Genomic DNA, 22074 nt, shown 5'->3' with positions numbered 1-22074 from the left:
GGAAGGAAAAGGTGGGGAGTCATCAGAGGCTAAAAATAAACCTGCTCAATTTGTTCTCAAGAAAGTATCAAATGCTGGCATGATTTGATTTGAACAGAAGAATTGAGCTTAATTGGGTTAGTTATTAAAATCTCCCGGTGCAAATAGGTTACTCTGGTAAAAAGGATTTTGTTACGAAGCAACATCAAAAAGAAAAAAGAAAAAAAAGAAGAAGAAGAAAAAAAGAGGATGAAATGATTCTCTCCTGGCCTGGGAATTGCTTCTGCACTCACTGGCAAGACAACGCCAGACAATCAGTGTATTTCTAAAGAGCATCTCTGATCCACAGCATCCCTCAGCGGTCCCCAGGGAGACTGCAGGGGTGAGGAAACCAGGAAGGTCTGACAGATCAGAGGAGGAGAAAGGGGAGGTCAGATGTGAGCACACTCCCCCTCTGCTTTTTGATGTGCTCTGTTGCTTTGTAGCTGAGGGTGCTAGCAGTTTCCCACCCCATGTCCCAAACCCTCCTTTGAATCACAGTTTGATGTGGAGAATCTGTGACCGTGGCCAAAGCACTGGTCCAGGAGGCAGGAGGTTTGCATTCAGCTCCTCGCTCTGCCACAGGCTCGCTGGGTGGCCGCTCGCTGTCCTACAGCTCCCTGTCAACAGGTTGGAAATAAAACTGCCACTTTTCCACCCATGTTCTGCCTTATCTACAGAAGTCATAAGCCGTTGGCATAGGGACTATTTTTGCATACGTGCGGAGCACAGCAGGGGCCTCGCTTGCCCTCCAGGATTTCATTACAATAGCGATTACTCACAAGGGAATTTTAAAACAGGGAAAGGAGCATCTGTTTCCAAGCAGAGAGCGTAACTTGTTCATTATCAGTGTCTACTGGGGAGGAATCTGTCTTTGAACTGCATCTGGAGCTGAAGCCACGCAGTCTTGGAGCTTGACTCCAGGAGCAGTGACGTATTGGCAGCTTGTTGGGTCTTGTATGAGTCCTTCAAAGAAGCAGGATGTGCCCATGCCCATAACCTTCGGTTTGAGCCTTCCCCACGTTGGGTAGTTCCAAAACAGCAGTGTGGTATGTCAGTCGCCAATTATTTGCTTCATGATGCAGGTCCTGGAATGGTCTATGTAAGCACATCCATTGCACAGTCCCTTGTAGAAGGATGCCTTCAGGGTCATTGCTGCCCTGCAGCTCCCTTGGGAGGAACATGAAAACTCAAGGCCTCTCTCTGTTTTTTATGGCAGATGCACATTTTCCCTACAACCTTGGCGTGTCTCTACTGGCACCGCTGGGCCCTGGCATGGGCAGCACTTTCCTGCATGGGAAGGAAGCTCAGCAGGCAGCTGCCAGGCTCCATGGATGGTTGGCTTTGGCTTTGCACCTGCCTTTCCTGACCAGTTGCAGGCATGCACTCAGCTTCCTTTTACATTAACAATAAATAAAAGCTGTAATCAACAACCATTAAATATAATTTTTTCTCTTCCCCACCCTCAGGAGTGATAAATAGCTTTAACAACATCCAAATGGCTCTCTCCATGCCACAGGTAATGAGTTTCCCAGCACAAAGCTCTCCTGCAGTGAATGTTTCTTCCCAAGTCCCACCGACTCTGGGGCCAACTCAGCTCCACCCACAGACAGAAGCATCCGAAAACCTTTTTCCAAAGAGCTTTTTCTGTGATGTCTCAAAACACATTTCTGCAGTCTCCTGGACTCTGCAGCAGTGTTTGGAAATGAACTGCTGATGCAAATCCAGCCTGTTGGTGCTCAGATCTTCTCCCTGTGTCTGCCCATGAGATGGCAGCAGACAGAGGGCCTGAATGAAGTCCACCCAGGGGATATGTCCATCTTGTTTTTTCGCCTACTTGTTCTTTCCTTAATTCTTAATCCAACTGAGGCTCATGCTGAGCCTCATTTTAGACACATCCAACCCTGAAGGCGGTGACCTTGAAGGATGGAATGAGTAGAGTCTGGAGCCATGGAGCTCACCCACGAAAGGTGGACATCTACCCATTAAACAAGAAAAGAAAACTCTTTAGTAGGGTGTAGCAGCAACAGCTTCCTTGCAAAGAGCTGTCACAAGGCAAGGCAAGCGTGTTAGTGGACTTTCCCAGGTTGTTACATGCATATTAGCAAGCTAATCCTCGGGATGGATGGACGCCCAGTTTTCAGACAGGCAGAGCAAATTCCGGAGAGGTTAAGTGGCTTTGTCAGGGGCCACGTGCCAAAGAGCTGCGGAGCTGGGAGTTCACCTCCAGGTCTCCTGGCTCACACCACAGTGCTCCTCCAGACCACGCTCCCCTCTCTCCTCTTTCCATTCCCTTGTCCATGTCCCTCCTGAGGAAGAGGCATTACCAATGGAGTTTTTCCTTCCTTGCAGAGCCCCACGAAATCTGTGATGAGGAAAGTCTTGCCTCTGTGGTTTGGAAAGAGACACCCGCCGGGGATGCTGCAGCTGTCCGGTGTCCTCGCAATGCCACTGGTAAGGATGATTGCATGCCTCAGCCAGGGAGATGGCCCACCCTCAGAGTATCCTTCATCCTTTTCCTCCTAGGTGAGGAGAATCTGACTGTGGACAAGCAAATGAACTTCCCTACCTTCACTCAGAGCTAAATGAGCTGTGGGTTTCTGTGGTCCTTCACTGTTTAACAACTTCTTAGTTCATACTGGAGAATCTGACATGGTCTCCCATGCACTTACTGCCTAGTCCTGGGACAGCTTTGCAATTATGGGTTACTGTGGTATGTTTTCCCCATTATCTACAAATAGCTCTGCAGAGGCAGGTAGGGCTTTATTAGAGTCCTCTAGACTTGGGCGTTATATTTCTCTCCACTGCCCATAAAAGAAGCTAGTATCTGAAAGTAGGAAATCTGAATTGCATTTTCTACTCACACTTGGGTGCTTTCCTCTCCTTCTTAGAAACCACAAAGCTCTCTAAACGTATCTTCAGGTGTTCAAGTTGACAGTCTGACCACGGTGGTGTGAAGTGATAGGATCTGGGCTTCCAGGTGTTATCTGTTGTGACCGTGGCCACATGTTCCCCAAGGAGTGGAAAGGAATGGAGAGAAGGCTCCAGGAGGCATGATGGTGGTGGAGCTTGTCCTCAGCTGGATGTTATTTACTCTCAGGAAGAACACAAAGGGGGGCAGCAGTGTCAGTAATGAACATAAAGGTTTTATTTTGTTTGAATGAGGTTGTTGGATACAGACAGACCCTGCAGCTCTCTTTGACTCACACAGCCTAGGACAGTCAGTGTCATCCCAAATCCTAGCCTAGAAGAGCTGTATCCATAGAAAGGTCACTGAATCATTTAGCAGTAGCGATGGGATTGTGGACCCAGCAAAGCCACGGTTGGGCTTGATGATCATAAAGGTCTTTTCCAATCAAAATGATTCTATGATTCTGTGAAAGCCTGCTCCTCACAGACTCTGCAAATGGCAGCATAATTGCTTAGGCGAGGCGATGCCTCTCCCCTTCCTCCTCACTGATATGTCTGTTCCTCTGCATCGTAAAGGACTGTGATTACCACTGCAAAACTCACTGTAGACTGAAGCTAAGGAAAGGCCTGGGGGAGGACTGCAAGCAGCTTTCAGAGTTTTCCAGCTGATGCAAAGATGGTGCTGTTGGATATTTATTCTCCTAGAGACTGCGTAGGCAGCACAAGCCGCTGTGGCTGGTTTAGTTGCAAGTACCAGACCGTGCCACCTGGGGAGGCTCGTGGGACTTCCTGAGCCAGGAAGAGAGCTGGCCTCCAGGACAGAAGAAACCTTCTCTCACCTTGACTAGCCATGTCCAATCTGTTAGGTTTTGTTTTCGTTCCCAGTTCCTTTTGCTGTCCTACCCCTCAATAAGAAAATGCAGGAGAAGGAAATAAAAATAATCTCTCCTACACGTTTGCACATGTTGTTCAGGCATCTGCAGATGCCCCTGCTGCCCTTTTTACTGGTAGGTGTGCCTACATGGATGCATTGACCAGTTCTGGGTGACCTCCATGAAGGTGCTTGGCTTTTCATCCTGCTAACCTCACTCCCATATTTGTTTCTTTCCTCTTCCAGGGCTGATCCTTCGAAGATGCATTTTAGATGAAGAAGGGATAGCTTATTGGGAGCCTCCAACATACATCAAGTGTGTTTCTATTGATTACAGGAACATACAGATGATGGTAAGGCAGACTGACTTCCCAGCTCAGCAGGTTTGGGATCCCCCCAACTATTGCTGTAGTTACAAAAGAGAATGAAAGCAGCATTTCCATGTGAAAGGGAGATGCCAGCTCTGCCCTTCTTTTCTGTTACTGTTTGTCTGCTTAACTGCTGATGCATGGGCACTCCAGCGACAAGGGATGGTTCATCCCTGGGCATTTTAATATCTAGCTTGGCAGAATCCCGGTCCCACCAGGTTTTTCATATCACATGATCAGTAGGAATCTCTGTGATTGTATCACTTTTAAATAAGCCACTTTTTTTTTGTTAGTCTCAAAATCATTGTTGTGATGAATTTCTGCTGATCTCCTGTGGCTTGGCTTAAAATGGCATTGCCTTTATGACAACTGCCCTCTCCTGTTCAGGACAAGCTACAGTCTTTCCTAAAATGGTTCCAAATTGGTTATAAGAAAACAAGATTTCAGGGCAAAAAATCTTCTGTTAGCTGGCCTTGGGTTATGAATAGAATAGCGTCTGTGGAGTAGAATAATCTCTTCTGAGCCTACACATAACCTTTCCTTTGTGGGCACACAGAAAATTTCACTTTTGTTCTCCTACCATTTTAAAAATATCACAGGCTCTCAGGCCAGCGAAGATTGTCAGATTCATCTGATCTGCACTCTGAATTACAAGGAAGGTCAGAAACCTTCCCCCAGCAATTCCTTCACTGAGCTCATTAACTTCACTTTGACTGTCCCTAAAGTGTCATGTCTCTTTCTGTTTCTCAGACCAGGGAACATCTTTCCAAAGCTCAGCGTGGGTTGATGGGAGATGGGCTGTCAGAAGTGCTCCAAAACCTTGTGGAAATCTCGCAGGATGGGACCAGCTACAGTGGGGACTTGTTGTCCACCATCGACGTACTCAGGAACATCACAGAGATCTTCCGTAGGGCTTATCATAGCCCAACTTCTGGGGATGTGCAGGTGAGCTGAGATGCGTATCCTGGAGACCAAAGCTAGGTTACAGGTGTGTGTGCATGCACAGGGCTCAAGGTTTGGTGATCTCCTTCAGAGTTGATACAATGCTTATGAAAAGCCAGAGTATTTTCTGCCCAAGTGAAGTGTCTTTGTGTTGAAACCCTCCTTTCGAGGTGCTTCTCCCAGGCTTATAAATAAGAACTTGAAAACCAAAGTTGCTCTGACCTATTTTAACCTCATAGCACTTTACTGTGGAGTCTAATTGATATGACAACATTATTTGGAAGGGATTTCAGTCTAATGACTAGAGGGAAGATGATCTTGTGGTATTGGGTATCTGGATGTTAACGTGGGAGAATGTCTTTATGGCTTCTCATCCCAGGGTTTTACTTTCAGTAGCTGCATGCAGAGTGGCTATAAGATATACCCTTGGGACGGGTCATCACTCCGTGACTTGGAACATTAAACTGATCCTACAGGATCTGCAATGGGTGGTAAAACTAGAGAAAAAAATCAATGCTCTTGAAATATCTTATCTCCTTCCTTCTCACAGTGCGCTGCAAAGATACTACCATGCATAGCACCCTCTTGATCAATCACTGTTTCTCTTGCCTGGTCCCATACTAAAGAGGATCATAAGGTTTCCCTATGCTGGCAATAACAGAAATAGTTGAAAATAGGATAGGAAGGGATTTATACAAGGCAATATTATCTGTTTCTAACCAGTTTCTGACAGACATCTACCTAATCTGTTCTTAAAAACCTTCAGTAATGGATACAAGACATATTCCCAGTCCAACGCCTTAGCAGATACAGTATTTAAAGTGAAAGCTTTGGGAAAATGCCTTACTACAACCTGTTTTGCCATTAACATCCTTGGGGGCACAGGCCTGTGAAATGCTGTGGGACCTTTTGGGAATGAGATCATGAGAAACATATTGGAGCATGGCTGATTCTCACATGTTCCTCCACGCATCACCGTGTCCTTCCTAGCCTGGGCTACATTTAGCTAACAACCTTTTTTTTCCTCTTTTATCTCCCTTCTCCAGAACTTTGTCCAGATCATCAGCAATCTTTTATCTGAGGAAAACCGGGAAAAATGGGAGGAAGCTCAGCTGGTATGAACCTTCAGCACCTTCCCTGAAACAAAAGAGGCTTTCAGCATAGGCTTTAGCCATGACAAGGGGAATTTCCAAGTGCCTACATGACCTCCTAGCTCTTCTTGCCCATGATGTATGCAACATATATCTGTTTCAGCCACAGACCACAAAATATCTCCATCTACCAATGTTGTTCTTGGATAAATTCTTACAATGAAAGAGACAGACAACTCAGACACAGTCAGATGTGGTCAGAGTTGACTGCCAATCAGCTGATTCATGCAACTGGTCTTATGGGTGAGCTTAGTGCCAGGCTGAGTCATATTTATGGAGTAACTCAGTGAGCCACAGGATCTCAGCTCTAAGCCAGTGTCTCTGCATGAAGAACAGTGAAAGACTGGTGGTGAATACCAAATTTTGGATGGCTCTCAGAGGTCAGGCTTGGTTTGGAGTTGATAACCCCGCTGGCTTGCTACAATTCCACTCTTTCCTCTTGCCAAGATAAAGAAGTAGGATTACACAGGTTCAAGTTCCTGACTAAAAAGATGCAAGAGACACAGGATTTTCATAGTTCAGAGCTGGGCTCTGCTCAGCTGAGCTTCTGGTTCTGCTCAGCATGAACTGAGCAAAGGTTCAGTTATATTTTACTTTATTTCTCTCTTCTCAAGGTTGGGGATTCTGCTGAATAATTCTGTAGCTAAACTCTCATGTATTGGGGGAAGGTGCTGTTTGTTTTTCTGTGTCTTATATGGCCCTTGTCTCTTCTGCCCCAGTTGAACTCTCTGCTTGGGCTTGTGTCAGACCTATTCCTTGTCCCTTTGCCATTCCCCTTGTGAGACCTTGGGCTGCTCAATGCTGTCATCTCACTACAGCCTTTGGGGATCGCATCAGAGTGAAATAGTTCTGCCTCAGACCAGCAGCTCTGGTGGATAGGCCCATGATAAAGCTCATTCCTTCCACATCCATTCTTCACTATTGCACCTTGGAACACAAACACCATCTCAGCTCGCAAAATAACCTGGACAAGGAATATAACTCAGCCTTTGCGAGATCAGTCCTGTGGAAGGTGCCTGGCAGTAGGGTTGGAACTAGGTGATCTTTGAGGTCCCTTTCAACCCAAATCATTCTATGATTCTACCCAGAGGTATGGGTCAGAACATGGCAAATTTTTTTAATCACCTGTTGCTGCTGAAAAATTCCTCAGAGAGGTCTGGAAATACCAAAAGAACAAGAGAAAATCACCTAGCACAAAATGCAACCCCAGAATCCAGTTATATTCACACCAACCAGGGAAGTCCTCTGGGTAAAACCCTTAACAGCAGGTGCTGGCCCAATTGTTGGCAGTCCAGAATGTGAGACAGGGACCTTCGTGCAACAGGAACTCCACCCTGAGAACCTGTCCTTCTCCTCTTTTCTCCCTGAGATCTGGTGTTTTCCCATGAGAGGATGGCATGGTCTGGCTCCAGGCAGGATAGAGAACCATGTGAGCATGGTCCTGGGCAACTGGCTTGAGCAGGCACGTTGGACCAGACAACCTCTGAGGTCTCTTCCAAATGCAACCATACTGTGACTCTGTGAGTCTGTGACCAAATTCTCAGTTTCAAGCCTACAGGTACATGTACATACTTCAGCACAGAGCAGAGGAGACTGTCAAGTTGTCATGACAACAGGGAAACCCTGTTGATCCCTTTAAAAACAGCTGCAGCTTACTCTCTGTAGAAACATGATCCCACCGGCTTTCCCTGTACGATCTGCTCTTTGCACCTGTAGACGGACACAGTCCAGCCTGCTGCCAGCACCACCATAACCTACACGAGGAGTGGGACCATCACGGGGAGAGTGTTTGCCTGGTGTATATTTTAGTGGGAACCGAGATGACAGCCCAACACCATGACTTTAGGACACAGAAATCTTCACGAACTGGATGACAACAGAGGTTTCAGCAGTCTCTGTCCTTCTGCCTCAAAGCTGCTGGACCAAACTCATGTCCCATATTTCACAAAATTAACCAGTTCTTTTAAAACAAGGCCTTTGGCTCCCAATTTGCTCATTAAAAGTAAACCCAACTTCATTGCAGTCTCACATCCCAGTGCCCTGTGATCCCTCCCAGGCAGAGGTGTTGTTCAAGGAAAATAAAAATCAAATCAATCCAGAGAAGTAGTCAGAGAAGGGCTACCATGGGTTTTTTTTTGAGGAGACTATGTTGGCCATTATGTGATAAAAGCCTGAAAGACAATGACCAGTGTAGCCTCGAGTTAGTTTGACCTTGTGATTTCAATCTGTAATAGAATATAAAAGTATACTGTTAAAAATAGCTTCCTCACTCACTTCTCCTCCTTATCTGTACACCTGCTGTACTGGCAGGACTTTTTGATCTGATCCCGACACGGTTTTAGTCTTACCAAGCTTTGTCTGGATAGACAGAGAGAGACACACATGCATGGCCACCCCTGTGCTCCTTGCCCGTACACTCAACAGCTCAACCTTCCTTCTGTCTCCATCCCATCCTGCTGTCCTACTTGTCCCCAGCTGTCCCTTCACCTCTGCTCAGCCACCTCAGGAGGTCTGGATTATGGTGAGGAACCGAAAATACTGTGAAAGTGGTGGAAAAGGGAAAGAAGAGACTTAAGGAGCTGAATGGCTTTTCTTCAGCCTCTCGTGGTATTTGCAAAGCCCCCGTAGGCAAATGCACTTTGAGGAAAAGACAGGTAGTCAGCACAATTCATTTCAGATGGATTATCTTTTATGCAATCTGTCACTGGAAAACTAGTTATTGTTTAACCGCTTTGTGTTAGCCTGGCAAAACACAGGCGAAGCAGAATTATTGCCAATGTCTTTATCATTGGTGAAACGCCAGGAAAGAAGAAACAGAGAAACTCCAAGACAGCCCGGGCCCAAGAAGAAGCAACTTGGTTATTTGGAGAGTGAGATCCTTCCAGCAAAACAGTAAGGCACAAAACCAGATCATGATGCTTTTCTGGATGGAATTATGTGATCTGGTGCCTGGGATCAACATTAGACCATAGTGGGTCCTTTGGTGTGGCTGCTTCAGCGGAGTGATAGCAAAATTAACTATCCTGGTGCAGTAATGCTTTTTGGGCTCGCTCTCAGTAGGTAACATATATATGCCATCAGAAGTAGCCCAAATATGTTTCTCAGACCAAGTATCACAGTACCTGAGGATCAGGGAAGTCTAAGGCTTGGGAAAGGCTCTCGGAATTTGACAAAGGGCAGAGCTTCGACACGTGAACATGAAAACACCTTCACTCCCTGGCATGATGTCTCTGGATGTACAATTGCAAATGCCTCTGGCTGGTTGACAGCTGGGTTGGGCCAGATACTCCAGCCAATGGACTTGGAAAGAATGTGGAGCTACATTAAATCATGGCTGCTACGAGTCTGTCCTAGCGTGTTTCTCTTCTTGCATTAAGTGTGGGAACAGGATCACAATCAACATCAGCATTATCTTATCTGCTCTGGATCGGGTTGTTGGTAGTAGAGGTAATTCTAGGGAAGGAAAGGACATGGATAGATTATCTGCTGCTCCAGAGAGTCCCAGATATTTCCCTTTGCTTTGAGATATTACCCTCCACCCTAAATTTTATCAATATGCATGCCATTTTTTTTTTTTTTGCCCCTTTCTTTTTGTTTGTCTAGGATTCTTTTTAGGATTTCTTAGTCTTCATTCTTCACAGCTCCATAGTATTCCATTATATCCAGTGTATGCTTCCAGTACACATCTGAGGACAGAAACCTTTGCCCTCAGGCAAACTCGTTCTGTGCTCTTCAGTATCTGTGCTACTGACTATTCTCCCCCTCTCTGCAGATAGGGCCAAACGCCAAGGAGTTGTTCAGGCTTGTGGAGGATTTCATTGATGTCATCGGCTTTCGCATGAAAGATTTCCGGGATTCCTACCAAGTGACGGACAATCTGGGTGAGTAGATTTGCACTCCCCATGTTGGGGAGAGACCCCAGGAAGCTGTAATTACAGTGCAATATATATAACCTGGGCTGTGGGGAGGGAAGGAGGGAAGGCAGCAGGTGGTGGAACATTAAAAGGTCTGGGGAAAGACATGGATGATCATAAATATGGGGTGGCTTTTCTCCAAATAAGTCAAGACTTCACTGTGAAGAAATGTCCACAGAGAGATCTGAGAGATATGTATAGAACCATGAATGCAGAACAGATGACAAACTGGGCAGAATTAGTTGCTTCCTTTTATTTTTTTTAACACAAGAGCTGCACAGCAGCCAATGAAGTGATCAGGCAGCAAGCAAACAGCAGGCAGTATTTGATTTATGCTGTATGCACAATCACAGCATGGAACTTGTTGCCAGAGGATGTTGCAGAAGCCAAAAAGTACAGATGGGTTCATGATGGGATTAGGAAAATGCACAAAGGAGAGGTCCATTGGTGGCCATTAAAGTTGATGGTCTGGATACAGCCACTAGCTGAGGAAGTCCTGCTGATTGCTGGAAGCTGGGAGGACAGACCAAGAGATGTCTTGCTCTGTTCTTTATCACACTTCTTCTCTAAGCAACTGCTACTGGCCACTCCTGGAGACAAGACGCTGGAGTAGACTGACCTCTCTTCTACCAGCTCTAGTGCAGGCAGGTCCTTTGCAATGAACAAGCAATTAGTGTCATTTTCCTTCATACATAGACATTACCTGAAGATAGTCACATATACTCCTATGGCTATCAAGATCCAGCCTCATTCGTTCTGCTGTATTCCCACTATTGCCTCCAGTGGGTTTTTTCAGCATGTGTGAATTTACTGAGGTTGCTTACTGGTTTTATTTCTTGCTTCCCTCTAGTACTCGGTATTCACAAACTGCCTGCTAATGCAGCGACCGACATCACCTTCCCTATGAAAGGCTGGAGGGGCATGGTGGACTGGGCCAAGAACTCGGAGGACAAGGTCACTGTCTCCAAGAGCATCCTGTCTTCAGGGTTATCAGGTAAGCAGCACAGCCAGAGCACTCCAGAAGAAAATTTCTTCTTCATTTTCTAAGAGAGATTCCTTCCATTTGGCTGGTCTTCAAATTCTCCTTCCAGCTGAGGTGGATTTGCTCACAAAACCTTGGTCACCAAAAACATTGCTGAGTGCAAATAAGGCTTTCAGATATGGCCTGACCAAAAGTCAAATCTAAACTCCTTGTAAAATTTCAGGGGCAGGCTTCATGCCTGGATGTGGATATATATCTTCTCCTAAATAAGCAGCTTATTTTGAAAGGAGCAGGAGTTGGCACAAAAACTCAGAACAGTGCTACATTAATAATTCCTTCTTCCAAGGCTTCTAAACCTGGGAAAAAGTGAAAACATCCCTGTGTCTGTTGGGTCACTCTGGTTTTGATGCATGTGGGTGCTGAGTTCAGCCTGCAATCCTCTGCAGGCCATGCTGGGTGCTGAAATGAGTCTGTCATGCCTCCCTGAATACGCTGGGTTGCCATTAAGGGTAATGAACAGCACTTGTCTCTGTAGGTACCGTATAAGAATGGTTAACCAGCACCACTGGAAAGGCAGGTGCAATGGAGACATGGTTCTGTCACCTATCACCATGACTATGTAGGCAAACAATGCTGTAGAAGCCCTCCAAGATTGGATCCAGCCCTGATAGGGCCATCTAAGGTGGAGCAGCTGGGAGTCAGCACATCAGGTGGAGCAAACGATGGGTCTGCTGGATGGAGAAGCATTGCTAGATTGCAATTTTATGGCAGTTGTGTGAAATTTCCTGCCCTCGGAAATGAAATGCATAGGCATTTATCACTGAGGTCAGTGGCTCCACAGCAGGGCACGGGTACAAGCCAGAGTGTGGAGGCAGGAGTGCTGGGTGCATCAGCCAAGCTGGCCTCACTGCCAGGTCTGAAAGGAAACCTGAAGGATTCTGGGATGTTCTCCTGGAGCATCCAGCCTTTACCTGGATGTGAGTCCCAGGAACCAACACACTTAAGGTGTTCATCTTCCAGCAGAGAACTTCAGCACTTGGCAGGATTGAGTCCTGGGTTTTTGAAAGCAGAACCTTAAGCTGGGCCTGTTGCTGGGGTGATGGGTTTTCCTTGTGGATGCCCTGGTGCTGTGTGTGGCACTAGTGGCTTTGTGAGAGCAGGGTGCTGGCTGTTGCATCAGGCTGTGTTCTCCTTCACTGAGGCAGGAGACCGTGAGTTGTTGCTGTCAGAAGACCTTTGGCCTCTTCTTGTCATACCAGGACCACTTGTCACGGGTTTCCCTACTGGGGATGGAAACAACTCAGCCATCATTTCTCCTTGGGGAATCTGAGGCCAAGAACAGTTAAGTGACACCCCCAAGGGTAAACAGTGAGTCACTGGCAGACCAAGGATCATGGCCAGCACTCCTTGTGTTTTGTCGTGCCTTGAAGACAGCATTATCTTCCTGGGAGGAGTTGGAGCATGTTGGGAGGGTTTGAGGAACCTCCTTGTTTGAGGAGGTTGTGAAGCCTTCACCTTTGGAAACCTTTAATCACTTGATGGACAAACCGCTGGCACCAGACATAAGCAGAGCTGATCCTGCTCTGCGTCTGAGGGCTCTTCTGGGAGGTCTCATCTACTTCCACCTTGAGCTGTTTTCCAGATTTCTGTTACAAACATCCTCACACAGCACTGCTATAGGCCCCCTAAGCAGTAGTCACCGTGGTGATGCCTACCCCAAAGAATCAATTTCCCATCGGTTTTCACCTCTCTCTCCATGGTGTCCTGTTCCACCCAGGGCTGTACTGCCTCCGCATTGTTCAGCATCCCGCGCTGGTGGTCTCTTTCTGAGGGTTTACTCAGTGATTAAGAGGGAAGATACACGTCTATCAGTTTTGATCCTCACCTTTCCTTAGCCACAGAGAATAGGGGCAGCTACCATGGGCAAGGTGATGGAGACGGGCAGCTCGGTGAGACCAAAACCAGACCCCTCACTAATGGAAGCTGACTTTGCATAGTTGATTTCAGTGGGCCAGCACTAATTAATGTAGTTGGGTGATGTGTCTCTTGGGCTGTGGGCTGTGCAAATACTGCTGGTCAGTGGACATCGCTGGAAAGATGTTACATGACCAAAATGCAATGCTGTTCCAGCTAGGCAGCATGCCAGAGGATTTCTTTTTTGTACACCAGGACTGATGGGAACCTGCATTATTAAAGATCTCTCCCAGACCAAAAGAAAAAGGCTTCCACCTCTGTTCCAACCAGGATTCTTTGTTTTCCTGGGAGAGTGCTGTGATAACCCAGCCTGAGGGCCGTAGGGTTTTGCTTGCTCACAGTCTCATAGGAGCACACATTGCTTCTGTAAATGCCCTATTGCATCCTTTGACCACAAAGAGGGAAAACTCTCTTTGAATGCAGCAGGATCCTTGTTTGCACAGGGATTCGTGGGAAAGGCCAAAAGACTGTGCTGGCTTTCCTAAAAGCAGCAATGCTTATGCAATTGCTCTGCAAGGCTGTCTGTCAGTCTCTCCTAGTTACGTTTTCACCACCTACCTCACTCGAGCCCAATTTGACAGAAGAAGACAGACATGCAGAGTTGTGTCTGCCCTGCACTGACGGAGCGGGTGCACTGTAAGTTCAACCTCAGTACGAGACATCAGAGAAGCCCCACCTCAGGGCGCTTCCCCAGGCTTCCTCAGCTCTGCTTTTCACCCAGCCGCTTGCTTTTTCTCCCCCCGAAAATTCAGCCGCAAGGCTGCCTCTGTCGCTTGTGCTTTTTCTGGGGAAGATCTTGCTTGTCACAGCTGGGCACTGCGAGGCAGCACAGGAGGAGGAGGAGGAGGAGGTCAAGTGACGTGGCCAGAGGTCACACAGATGATTCAGAAGCTCATCTGGGACCGTGACCCCCGTGGACTCCCGAGGCAGTGCACGTGTTGTGGGGTCAGGATGGGCGCAGTGGGACATCTCCCCTTCTCGGCTGCCCGCATCGGCCCGAGCTCAGCTCTTCTCTCTGATGGCTCAATAGCTACGGACAGGTCTAAACGCCTCTGGGTGGCTGCAAGAGACCTTTCCACCCTGCAGATGTGCCTGCTGTGGTGCTGTCGGAGGGATTAATTGGATTTTTGAATGGGGGAGCACCAGGCTGGTCATTCAGGATGAGTGAGCCTTGCGTGAGGGCAGACCCCTGGGGTACCAGGTCACTCCAAAGGCACCCAGTCCTTCCTTGGGACTGACAGAGACCCATCGTGGTGAAAGCAGGCACTGCATCCCACCACAGTGATGCTGACACTGGCCATGCCCCAACAGAGACCCCTCCATGCAAGGTTTAATCCTGCATCTGGGTGTTCCATGGGGACAGCTGACATACCGATTGTCTCAGTGTCGTTGTCTTCTTCCCTTTCCTTTGGTGTCCTGCAGAGACGGACGACTCCTCTGTTTTTGTGGTGGGGACCGTGCTGTACCGGAACGTGGGCAACATCCTCTCCCTCCAGAGGTAAGAGGGGCTACCCGGGGAGGGCGAGCAGCTGGGAAATTACCAAGCTTTCCTGCTTCTGCTTCTGGCTGCAGAGCCTTGGTCTTCCAGGGAAATAATAAAGGTCACTGGCTGCGATGAGACAGACTGTGACCTGGCGATGGAAATGTTTTGACCCTCATTGACTGATGCTGCATGTTCAGGTGGGGCCAGGCTCCTGCATCACAGACATTGCTTGCTGGAGGGGCAGGAAGGTTTTCGCCATCCATGTGTAGCACCGTGCACCCCACACATGAGGGGACGCACAGTGCTGTCGCTACTGCCACATCCCTGCCTGCCAGCTGCCTGCCACCCTTTGCCCTCCAGGAATGGATTCTCATGCTGCCCTCCTCATCATGAGGGATTTTGGGGGGGGCTTGACAGATGGGGGATGCTCAGCTGTTGCGATCATCCCAAGCTACTGGGGAGCTGGCAGCCACGCCAAGCCCTCCAAGAGCATCACGGCAGAAGACAGGCTCGGAGAGAGGAGAGGAGCATAGCAGCACGCCTGCCTGCACATGTCTACCATGTTCCCAGCCGCTGCAAACTGCCTCGGGCACCAAAGCTTTTGTGTTCAGCACTCCCTTTCCTTTTCTTCTCTCCTCTCCCTTTCTTTCTTGCTATCTTGCTCTTTTTTTCCGAGGCTGGTACTGAGGCAGTAAATTAAGCATCCTAAGGCACCTTCTAAATCTGTTCTGCACTGATTAGCGTGAGCCCATTTACCACAAACACCAGGGCATCTCTCCTCACAGATAATCATTTAAATACCTACAGATTTAGCACTGGCAATGGCGAAAGAGCTCCAAGTGAGTGCAGAGAGGAATTAGCAAGCCAGTCAACTGTATTCTGTAATATCTTCCATTACAGCACTGGGAATTAGATCAGAAGGGCAATAAACATCATTGGCTCAAATGATCCAGCGGTATTTCAGCTTTCTCTGGCCAAGCAGTGAATGAGCTCTGATAACCAGCAGCTGCAGCAGCCGCAGCCTCTGAACAGCTTTCCTGAGGGAGATCTGATTTAAGACGTTCCTTAATTAAAGGACAGTCCCTCTTTAAAAAAAAATGTAGAGTCCTGAATCACCTGTGGAGATTCAAAGGAAAAAAAGAGGAAAAAAAAGAGAGCACCTCTTACTTCACCACTCACTGTGCAAATGGACACCGCGAGAAAAAGGGGAATGTCTTTAAATAACCACGTAGCTGTACAGCATCTGCCCATGGGGTAAAAATATTTCTGACCACAAAGGAAAGCAGCTATTCCTGGGTACACACAAGCAATAAGGACCCAGATCCTGGGTTTGACCACAATGATTCAATACAGAGTGATTTTTTTTTTTTTTCCCCAAAAGAAATAAATGTAGATTTAACTCAGCAAACAGCACCAGCTGAGCTGTTCCTAATTGTCCCAATTTACCTCCCCCAAGCAGCAATTCCTTATCTGAGTCACACGTTGCTCTGTCCCCTCGGATCCAGAGAGCCCTGTGGTTCTTGGCAGCTGTGACTACTGAGATGGGATATACATGATGCCTGATTTTTCAAGCCAGGGGGGTGAGCGGTGCTTGGTCCCAGCTGAGCACTGCTGCAGAGAACGCGTGCAGCAGTTGGAGAGACAGCAACCTGGCACCTGACAGCCCCGTGGACCGAACAGCATGTTTACAGCTGTTTGCACACTCTTTACGACCACGCAGGAGCCTTCTGAGCTCGTCTGACCTCCTGTCCGAGCCAAATCTTGATGTGTTTTGTTTTCTTCCCAGAAGCTGGGTTGCGACATGCTTTTAGGAAAGACAACTCATCTTCTTCCTGAAAAAATCCCTGTGATCCCTCACCTCCCTCGGCAAGCTGCTCAGATGTTTAATTACCTTCTCTGCTAGGAGACTGTCTCTTATTTTAAGGCTGAATTTGTCTGACTTTTGCTTCTAGGCACTGGGCCTTTGGGTGGGCGACTGAAAAAATCCCCCACATGCAACAAACTACCAGACATGCCTTTCAAAGGAAAATCTTTTGTCTGGTTTTCTAGCACCTGGATCAATTTTGTGTCTTTCCTTCGAATTCTCTCCACTGCTTCCCCATCTTGAAGTGGAACTGAACCCAACGGTACAGTGGCATCCTGACAAGGAAGGGTGCAGAGAGAAGATGACTGCTTCATCTCCTTGTTCCTGCACAGGATCGCTTCTGTCCTTTCTGTCATAGCTTTTTTCACTGAAGTCAATCTCCTCGGGTACATTTTGGGTCACAGCTCCCCGGAGCAGAGCCTGTAGCTCTGCACGCAGACCTTGCACTCTCCAAGCTCAGATGCCTTCCCCGACTCTTTGGATGCACCGGGATAACTTCTGCTTGGGCTGCGACTACCTGGCCACTAAGCAGCCTTCACAGTCTGCACACAAATAGCTTCTCTGTGCTAACGACTTGCCGAAAAATCAAATGCTTCTATGTCTTTTGCTTACTGCATCAACCCTCACGTGGTCTGCAGCCTTCAAAAGGATGTTTCTGTGTCATCTAGGTTGCTCATGCAAATATTCAACAGCACTGAACCAAGAAGTGACCCTTACAGACCCAGCTACTAATGAAGACATGCACTAGTGTTTACCTTTCAGCAGCTCCCATTTTTAGCTTATCTACAGCTGTCTACATTTCAAAGCTTAGGGCTGATATTTACTCCCATTGACTTTCTCTGTTACTCTTTCTTTGTAGACTGATATTTGTGCTTTATTGCTGCTTTTTTTTCTTTTTTCTTTTTTCTTTTTTCTTTTTTTTTCTTTTTTCTTTTTTCTTTTTTCTTTTTTCTTTTTTCTTTTTTCTTTTTTCTTTTTTCTTTTTTCTTTTTTCTTTTTTCTTTTTTCTTTTTTTCTTTTTTCTTTTTTCTTTTTTCTTTTTTTCTTTTTTTCTTTTTTCTTTTTTCTTTTTTCTTTTTTCTTTTTTCTTTTTTTCTTTTTTCTTTTTTCTTTTTTCTTTTTTTCTTTTTTTCTTTTTTTTCTCTTTTCTCTTTTCTCTTTTCTCTTTTCTCCTTTTTTTTTAAAGGAAAATGTATTTTCTTTACCCTGCTAAAAAAATATGTTGTTGTTCCCCTCTGGTGTTGGTGGAAGAGTGGCTTTCTGAGCATCCATTTACACATCTGTGGATGATTCCAAGATTTTTTAATTTCATTTTTTTTTTTCCTAATCCACTTGTCGTTAAGCAAGTGCAAATCTTTTCCATGTAACTATTTCGTAAAAGGAAGATAAGACTCAGAAAGTAAGGTAAAGATTTTGCCAATGCCTGTAGATTTGGTGGAGATTTTGATAAAGATTTCCCTTGCCCATGGGTGCAGGAAGAGCTGGGAGCAGCCTGATGCTGGGCTACCACTCATCTACTGATTCCTTTGTGGTAAACTTAGAGGGACAGCATTTCCAACTGCTGGCTAAAACTTTTGCTTATTTAAACAACTTTTGCTTATTTAAGCACCAGGAACCCACATATATTTAGAAGTCCAGGGAAGTGCCTACAAAGGGTTTGGCTTTCCAGGGAGCAGGAGCACAGGTATGGGGGAGATGTCCTCTGTTATTTCCTCTCCTGACAGTCAAATCTCCTAGGGCTGCAAGCTTTATTAGAGTATTTGTCTGGGCATAGACATTTAGACATCCACATGCGAGGTTTTGCCTCTTTCCATTTACATTTGATCGCCAGAGGATGGAGATACACACCAGTGCCTCTAGTAGTGAACTAGACAGGATCGCTTGTTGCCCCATGGATAAGCTGTCAAAGGCCACCATGCCACTGCCCAACGCTTACTGAAGTGCAGATTAAGCCAGCCTATGAGAGGGAAAACAGAGTGGGTTTTTTTTTTTTGAAAGGACATGAAATGAGCTTTGTCTTCTCATGTCAGGGCCATAAAATGGGTCCAGGACTGTTTTATTACTGGGATAAATACAGCTTGTAAGTCTAATGGCTTTACGGGCCAATGTGGTTTATAAGATGATCTGATTCCTGGAGGAATAAATGTAGAGTGGCTGTGAGCAGAGATCAAAGGGCAGAGGATGGGATGCATCAACAGCAAGGGTCTTTGATGGTATTTTAAAGTAATGGCGCCAACTCCTTCTGCAATGTGTACGCTAAACCTTGTACCACCCCTGATGAATGCAGTGGGATTCACCGCTCTGCAAAACTTCCTCAGCCCCCTTTAAAACATCTCTTTTCCTTCTTCTTTCCAGGAATAGCACTGTTCTGAACTCCAAAGTCATCTCTGTGACTGTGAAGCCATTTCCCCGGTCTCTTCTCACCCCCTTGGAAATTGAATTCTCCCACCTGTACAACGTAAGTCTTTCCTGGGAACCTGCACCATCCTACAGCTGTGTTTGCTTCTGCATTGCAGGAATATGTTGGTACAAGGAAGGAGGCTTTTTTTTCTGGGCTCCTGAGACCTCTTTGTCATTGCAGGACCCTTCAATCTCCCTTAACACAGGTTTCCAAGGCACTTGACAGCCACCCTGATATTGGGCTGGTGTCGGTGTCCTGGTTTTGCTCGCTGCCAAGGAGGCACTGTGTGGGTCAGCCTTGCAAACCTCGCCTGCTCTGTGCTCCTTGCTCAGGCATTGCCAGTGCAGGAGGAGGGTGACAGTGCTGCTTGCACAGGGAATACGGGCATGCTTGTCCCAAATTCACAGTGTTTCATTGGGGGCATGATCATGGGAGAAGAACTGTGCACTCATTAAAAAAATGGGCTATAACCATTACCTTCCTTGAGGAGGGAAAGAGGGAGGGGAAAGGTTGTTTCCATTAATACTTGCAATGTTCTTTGCAGTCCTTAGATTCAACTGGAGACTTGAATATCACTGTTGTGATCAGTGCTTCAAAAGACAAAGATGCCCTCGAGGTTCCCCTGCTCAACCCTAAACAGATATATGCGATGGACATTTACATACCCCAAGGCCTGTTCTTGTTGTCCATTTCAGATGTCCTCCTGAGGCTCTGCAACATGAATATTAGATCCGTCATGTCTTTGCTTTGGAGTTTCCTGGAAGGATTTTCCAAAGTGGTCTAAGAAAGCTGCATCTGGAGTCAATGGAAAACCTTTTCCAGGGGGCTTTAAACACACCTGACCATCTCCTGCAGGGCTGTGGCTCTTCTGAGTACTGTGTCCCACAAAAACACACACTGTATTTGATCACTTTCCAGAAGGGAGCAGCAAAAGAATTCTGTGTGAAAGGAAGGAAGAGGAAGAACATCAGTAGGTTGAGTCAGGAAAGATGCAGAGTCAAATCTTTCTGCAGTGGTGTTGATGCAGAACGAACTGAGGCCCATTTTATTCTTGCCTCTCAAGCCAAGGGTGAAAGAAGCTATTCCAAGGACTCAGATCTGCGACTGCCTTTCTTGAGTATCACAGACTCACCATGCTTAGAGTAGTGGAAATTGTTCTACAGGACCTGCATATTTCATTCGAGTTGCTCCAGATACCCCATAAACAGCACAGCACTGATTTCCTTCATTTTTCCCTTTCTTCTTTCCTCGCAGGGAACCACCAACCAGACCTGCATCCTGTGGGACGAAAACGATGGGTGAGTTCTGTGGGTTTCTCTTTACTCTCACGGGCCCATTTGTTTTGTGGCGTGAAATTATCACAATTTTGGCAATGATGTGTCAGTCTGGCACAACCACTTACTCTCTCTACTTAGTTTTTTCTTGCATCCACCTTCATGGCCGGCAAAGTCCTTCACCCTGGCGGGGAGTGTTCCTTCCTTTGCACAGATGCATCCCTTCTTACTGCGTTGTCTTTTAATGCCAGTTGAATTAGGTATTATATTTAAAGATCTGTAATTAGATGTGGTCAGCACAGCCCTTGAAGGGCCCTGTGTGCCAGGAGCATCGTGTATCTGTACCAAGGAAACATCTCTCAGTGTCTGAGCAGGGACGTTCATGCGTGACTCTGCTCACAGGGAGGGGTGTTTGCATTTTCCTTTGACATTTTGGACTCTGGCTTACATTTTGCAAAAGTGGTCTCTAATTTTGACTCTTCCAATTTTGGATTTTCCTGCATAAGGAATACCTGAACTGTGACCCAGGACTGTGGAGTCATTCACAGATATTCTTAAATTGAGCTTGGCACAGCAGTGCTTGGTGGTCTTAGGTGATCACACCAAATTTGGCACCATAAGGAGAGTAATGCAAAATCAGACCCCGCTGTTGCAAATACAACCTGCAGTGGTGAAGTACATGTTGTGCGAGTGTGATAGAGTAAAACAATTTCTGTGAGGTTTCCTGCAATGACTGGTGCTTTTCAGGAGGTGTTGAGTGATGTGATTGTGGTCAGCAGGGAAAAAAAAGAAATCCCAACTTACCACAGTGAGTCAGGACCATAAATCCCATATGAGAAGCAGTTGTCAGAGAGTGTGTATCTTAAAAGAAAAAAAAAGTGCAGTTTGAAAGCGTGGTCTTAAATCCTGAGTGAGCTTGACAAGGATACAAAGCGTTTGATTTAATGATGTTTTTACTTCATTGACTTTTGTATCTCAGTTTGAGGACCAACCTGACTTCTTTCCTGCTTACAGTCAGTTTCTCTCCTTGAGATCTCATGCGTTTGGCACATACCCCTGCATTTATTATTATTATTTATTATCATTACCTGCAGTGCCTGAAAAATGATTCTATTCTTCTCCTTTTATGCTCCATTAAGTAGCATACACACACATAGGCGGGCAACATATTTGCAGCCAGCTTACCATCTTTGTTGGTCTGTGATTAATTTGGCATGTATGAGTGGATCCAAAGCAAAGCTGAAGAACCTGGAGGGACTCTCTGCTTGTGAAATCACACCCATGTTGTAGCCCAGGGCAGAACCGGTCCCTCTGGGTTGTAGTGAAAATTGCTCCAGTATTAGAAGACGGTTGGGATGCAGGAGCAAGGTCTGTCCCTGTGCTGACCTCACATGTCAGGATGCAGGTGAACCTTCATGAAACTACTAAAATAGGATTTTATTATATTGCTGAGTACCTCTAGTCAGCCCAAAGTAGAGGGTTGTCTATAGGTGGGCAGATGCAGGAGGAGGCTTGGACAGGAACTGGCCTGCTCTGCTAAATCTATTGCCTCTCCATGCTGGAACAGGATTAAAGCACTTGTATACAAATCCATTTTTTGGCAAGTAAAGGCAGAAGTTGGAACCAACGCCCCTTTTGGTCTGCACTGTCTCGTTCTTGGCTTTCTAGGTTCTCGAGAGAGGGTTATGTCCAGAAGGATGGAGGTGTTTCCCTGCCATGCTCAGAGCTGGATTTAATTAACTGTAGTCTGAGTGAGAAAAGAGCAAAATCCGTTTTGCACGTGGTTGGATCTGAGGGAGAGTGATGACATTCAGGTTGGGACATATCTGTCAGAGCTGGCACTGAAAGATGCCGGTATGAGAAAGATAAAGAGTTGCCCAGGGCTGAAAGTGGCTTGAGAGGCTTGAATGCCATTGCTGATC

At 46.5% G+C, this 22074-nt stretch overlaps 1 protein-coding gene across 2 annotated transcripts in view; it reads left to right on the top strand.

Moving 5' to 3' along the window:
- ADGRB1 (adhesion G protein-coupled receptor B1) overlaps window positions 1-22074 on the top strand; it is a 283833-nt gene that overhangs the window by 148185 nt on the left and 113574 nt on the right. For both annotated transcript variants that reach the window (XM_054816238.1, XM_054816237.1), the window contains exons 9-17: window positions 2371-2472; window positions 4046-4152; window positions 4918-5112; window positions 6156-6224; window positions 10033-10141; window positions 11025-11168; window positions 14553-14628; window positions 18833-18935; window positions 20133-20176. In XM_054816238.1, the coding sequence (XP_054672213.1) occupies window positions 2371-2472; window positions 4046-4152; window positions 4918-5112; window positions 6156-6224; window positions 10033-10141; window positions 11025-11168; window positions 14553-14628; window positions 18833-18935; window positions 20133-20176 (949 nt within the window). The remainder of the gene's footprint in view (window positions 1-2370; window positions 2473-4045; window positions 4153-4917; window positions 5113-6155; window positions 6225-10032; window positions 10142-11024; window positions 11169-14552; window positions 14629-18832; window positions 18936-20132; window positions 20177-22074) is intronic.

Source organism: Grus americana, chromosome 2 (assembly GCF_028858705.1).
Source record: "Grus americana isolate bGruAme1 chromosome 2, bGruAme1.mat, whole genome shotgun sequence".
In the NCBI taxonomy this organism is placed as follows: domain Eukaryota; kingdom Metazoa; phylum Chordata; class Aves; order Gruiformes; family Gruidae; genus Grus; species Grus americana.
The sequence above is the reverse complement of the archived record's forward strand: the minus strand, read 5'-3'. Positions and strand labels throughout refer to the sequence as shown.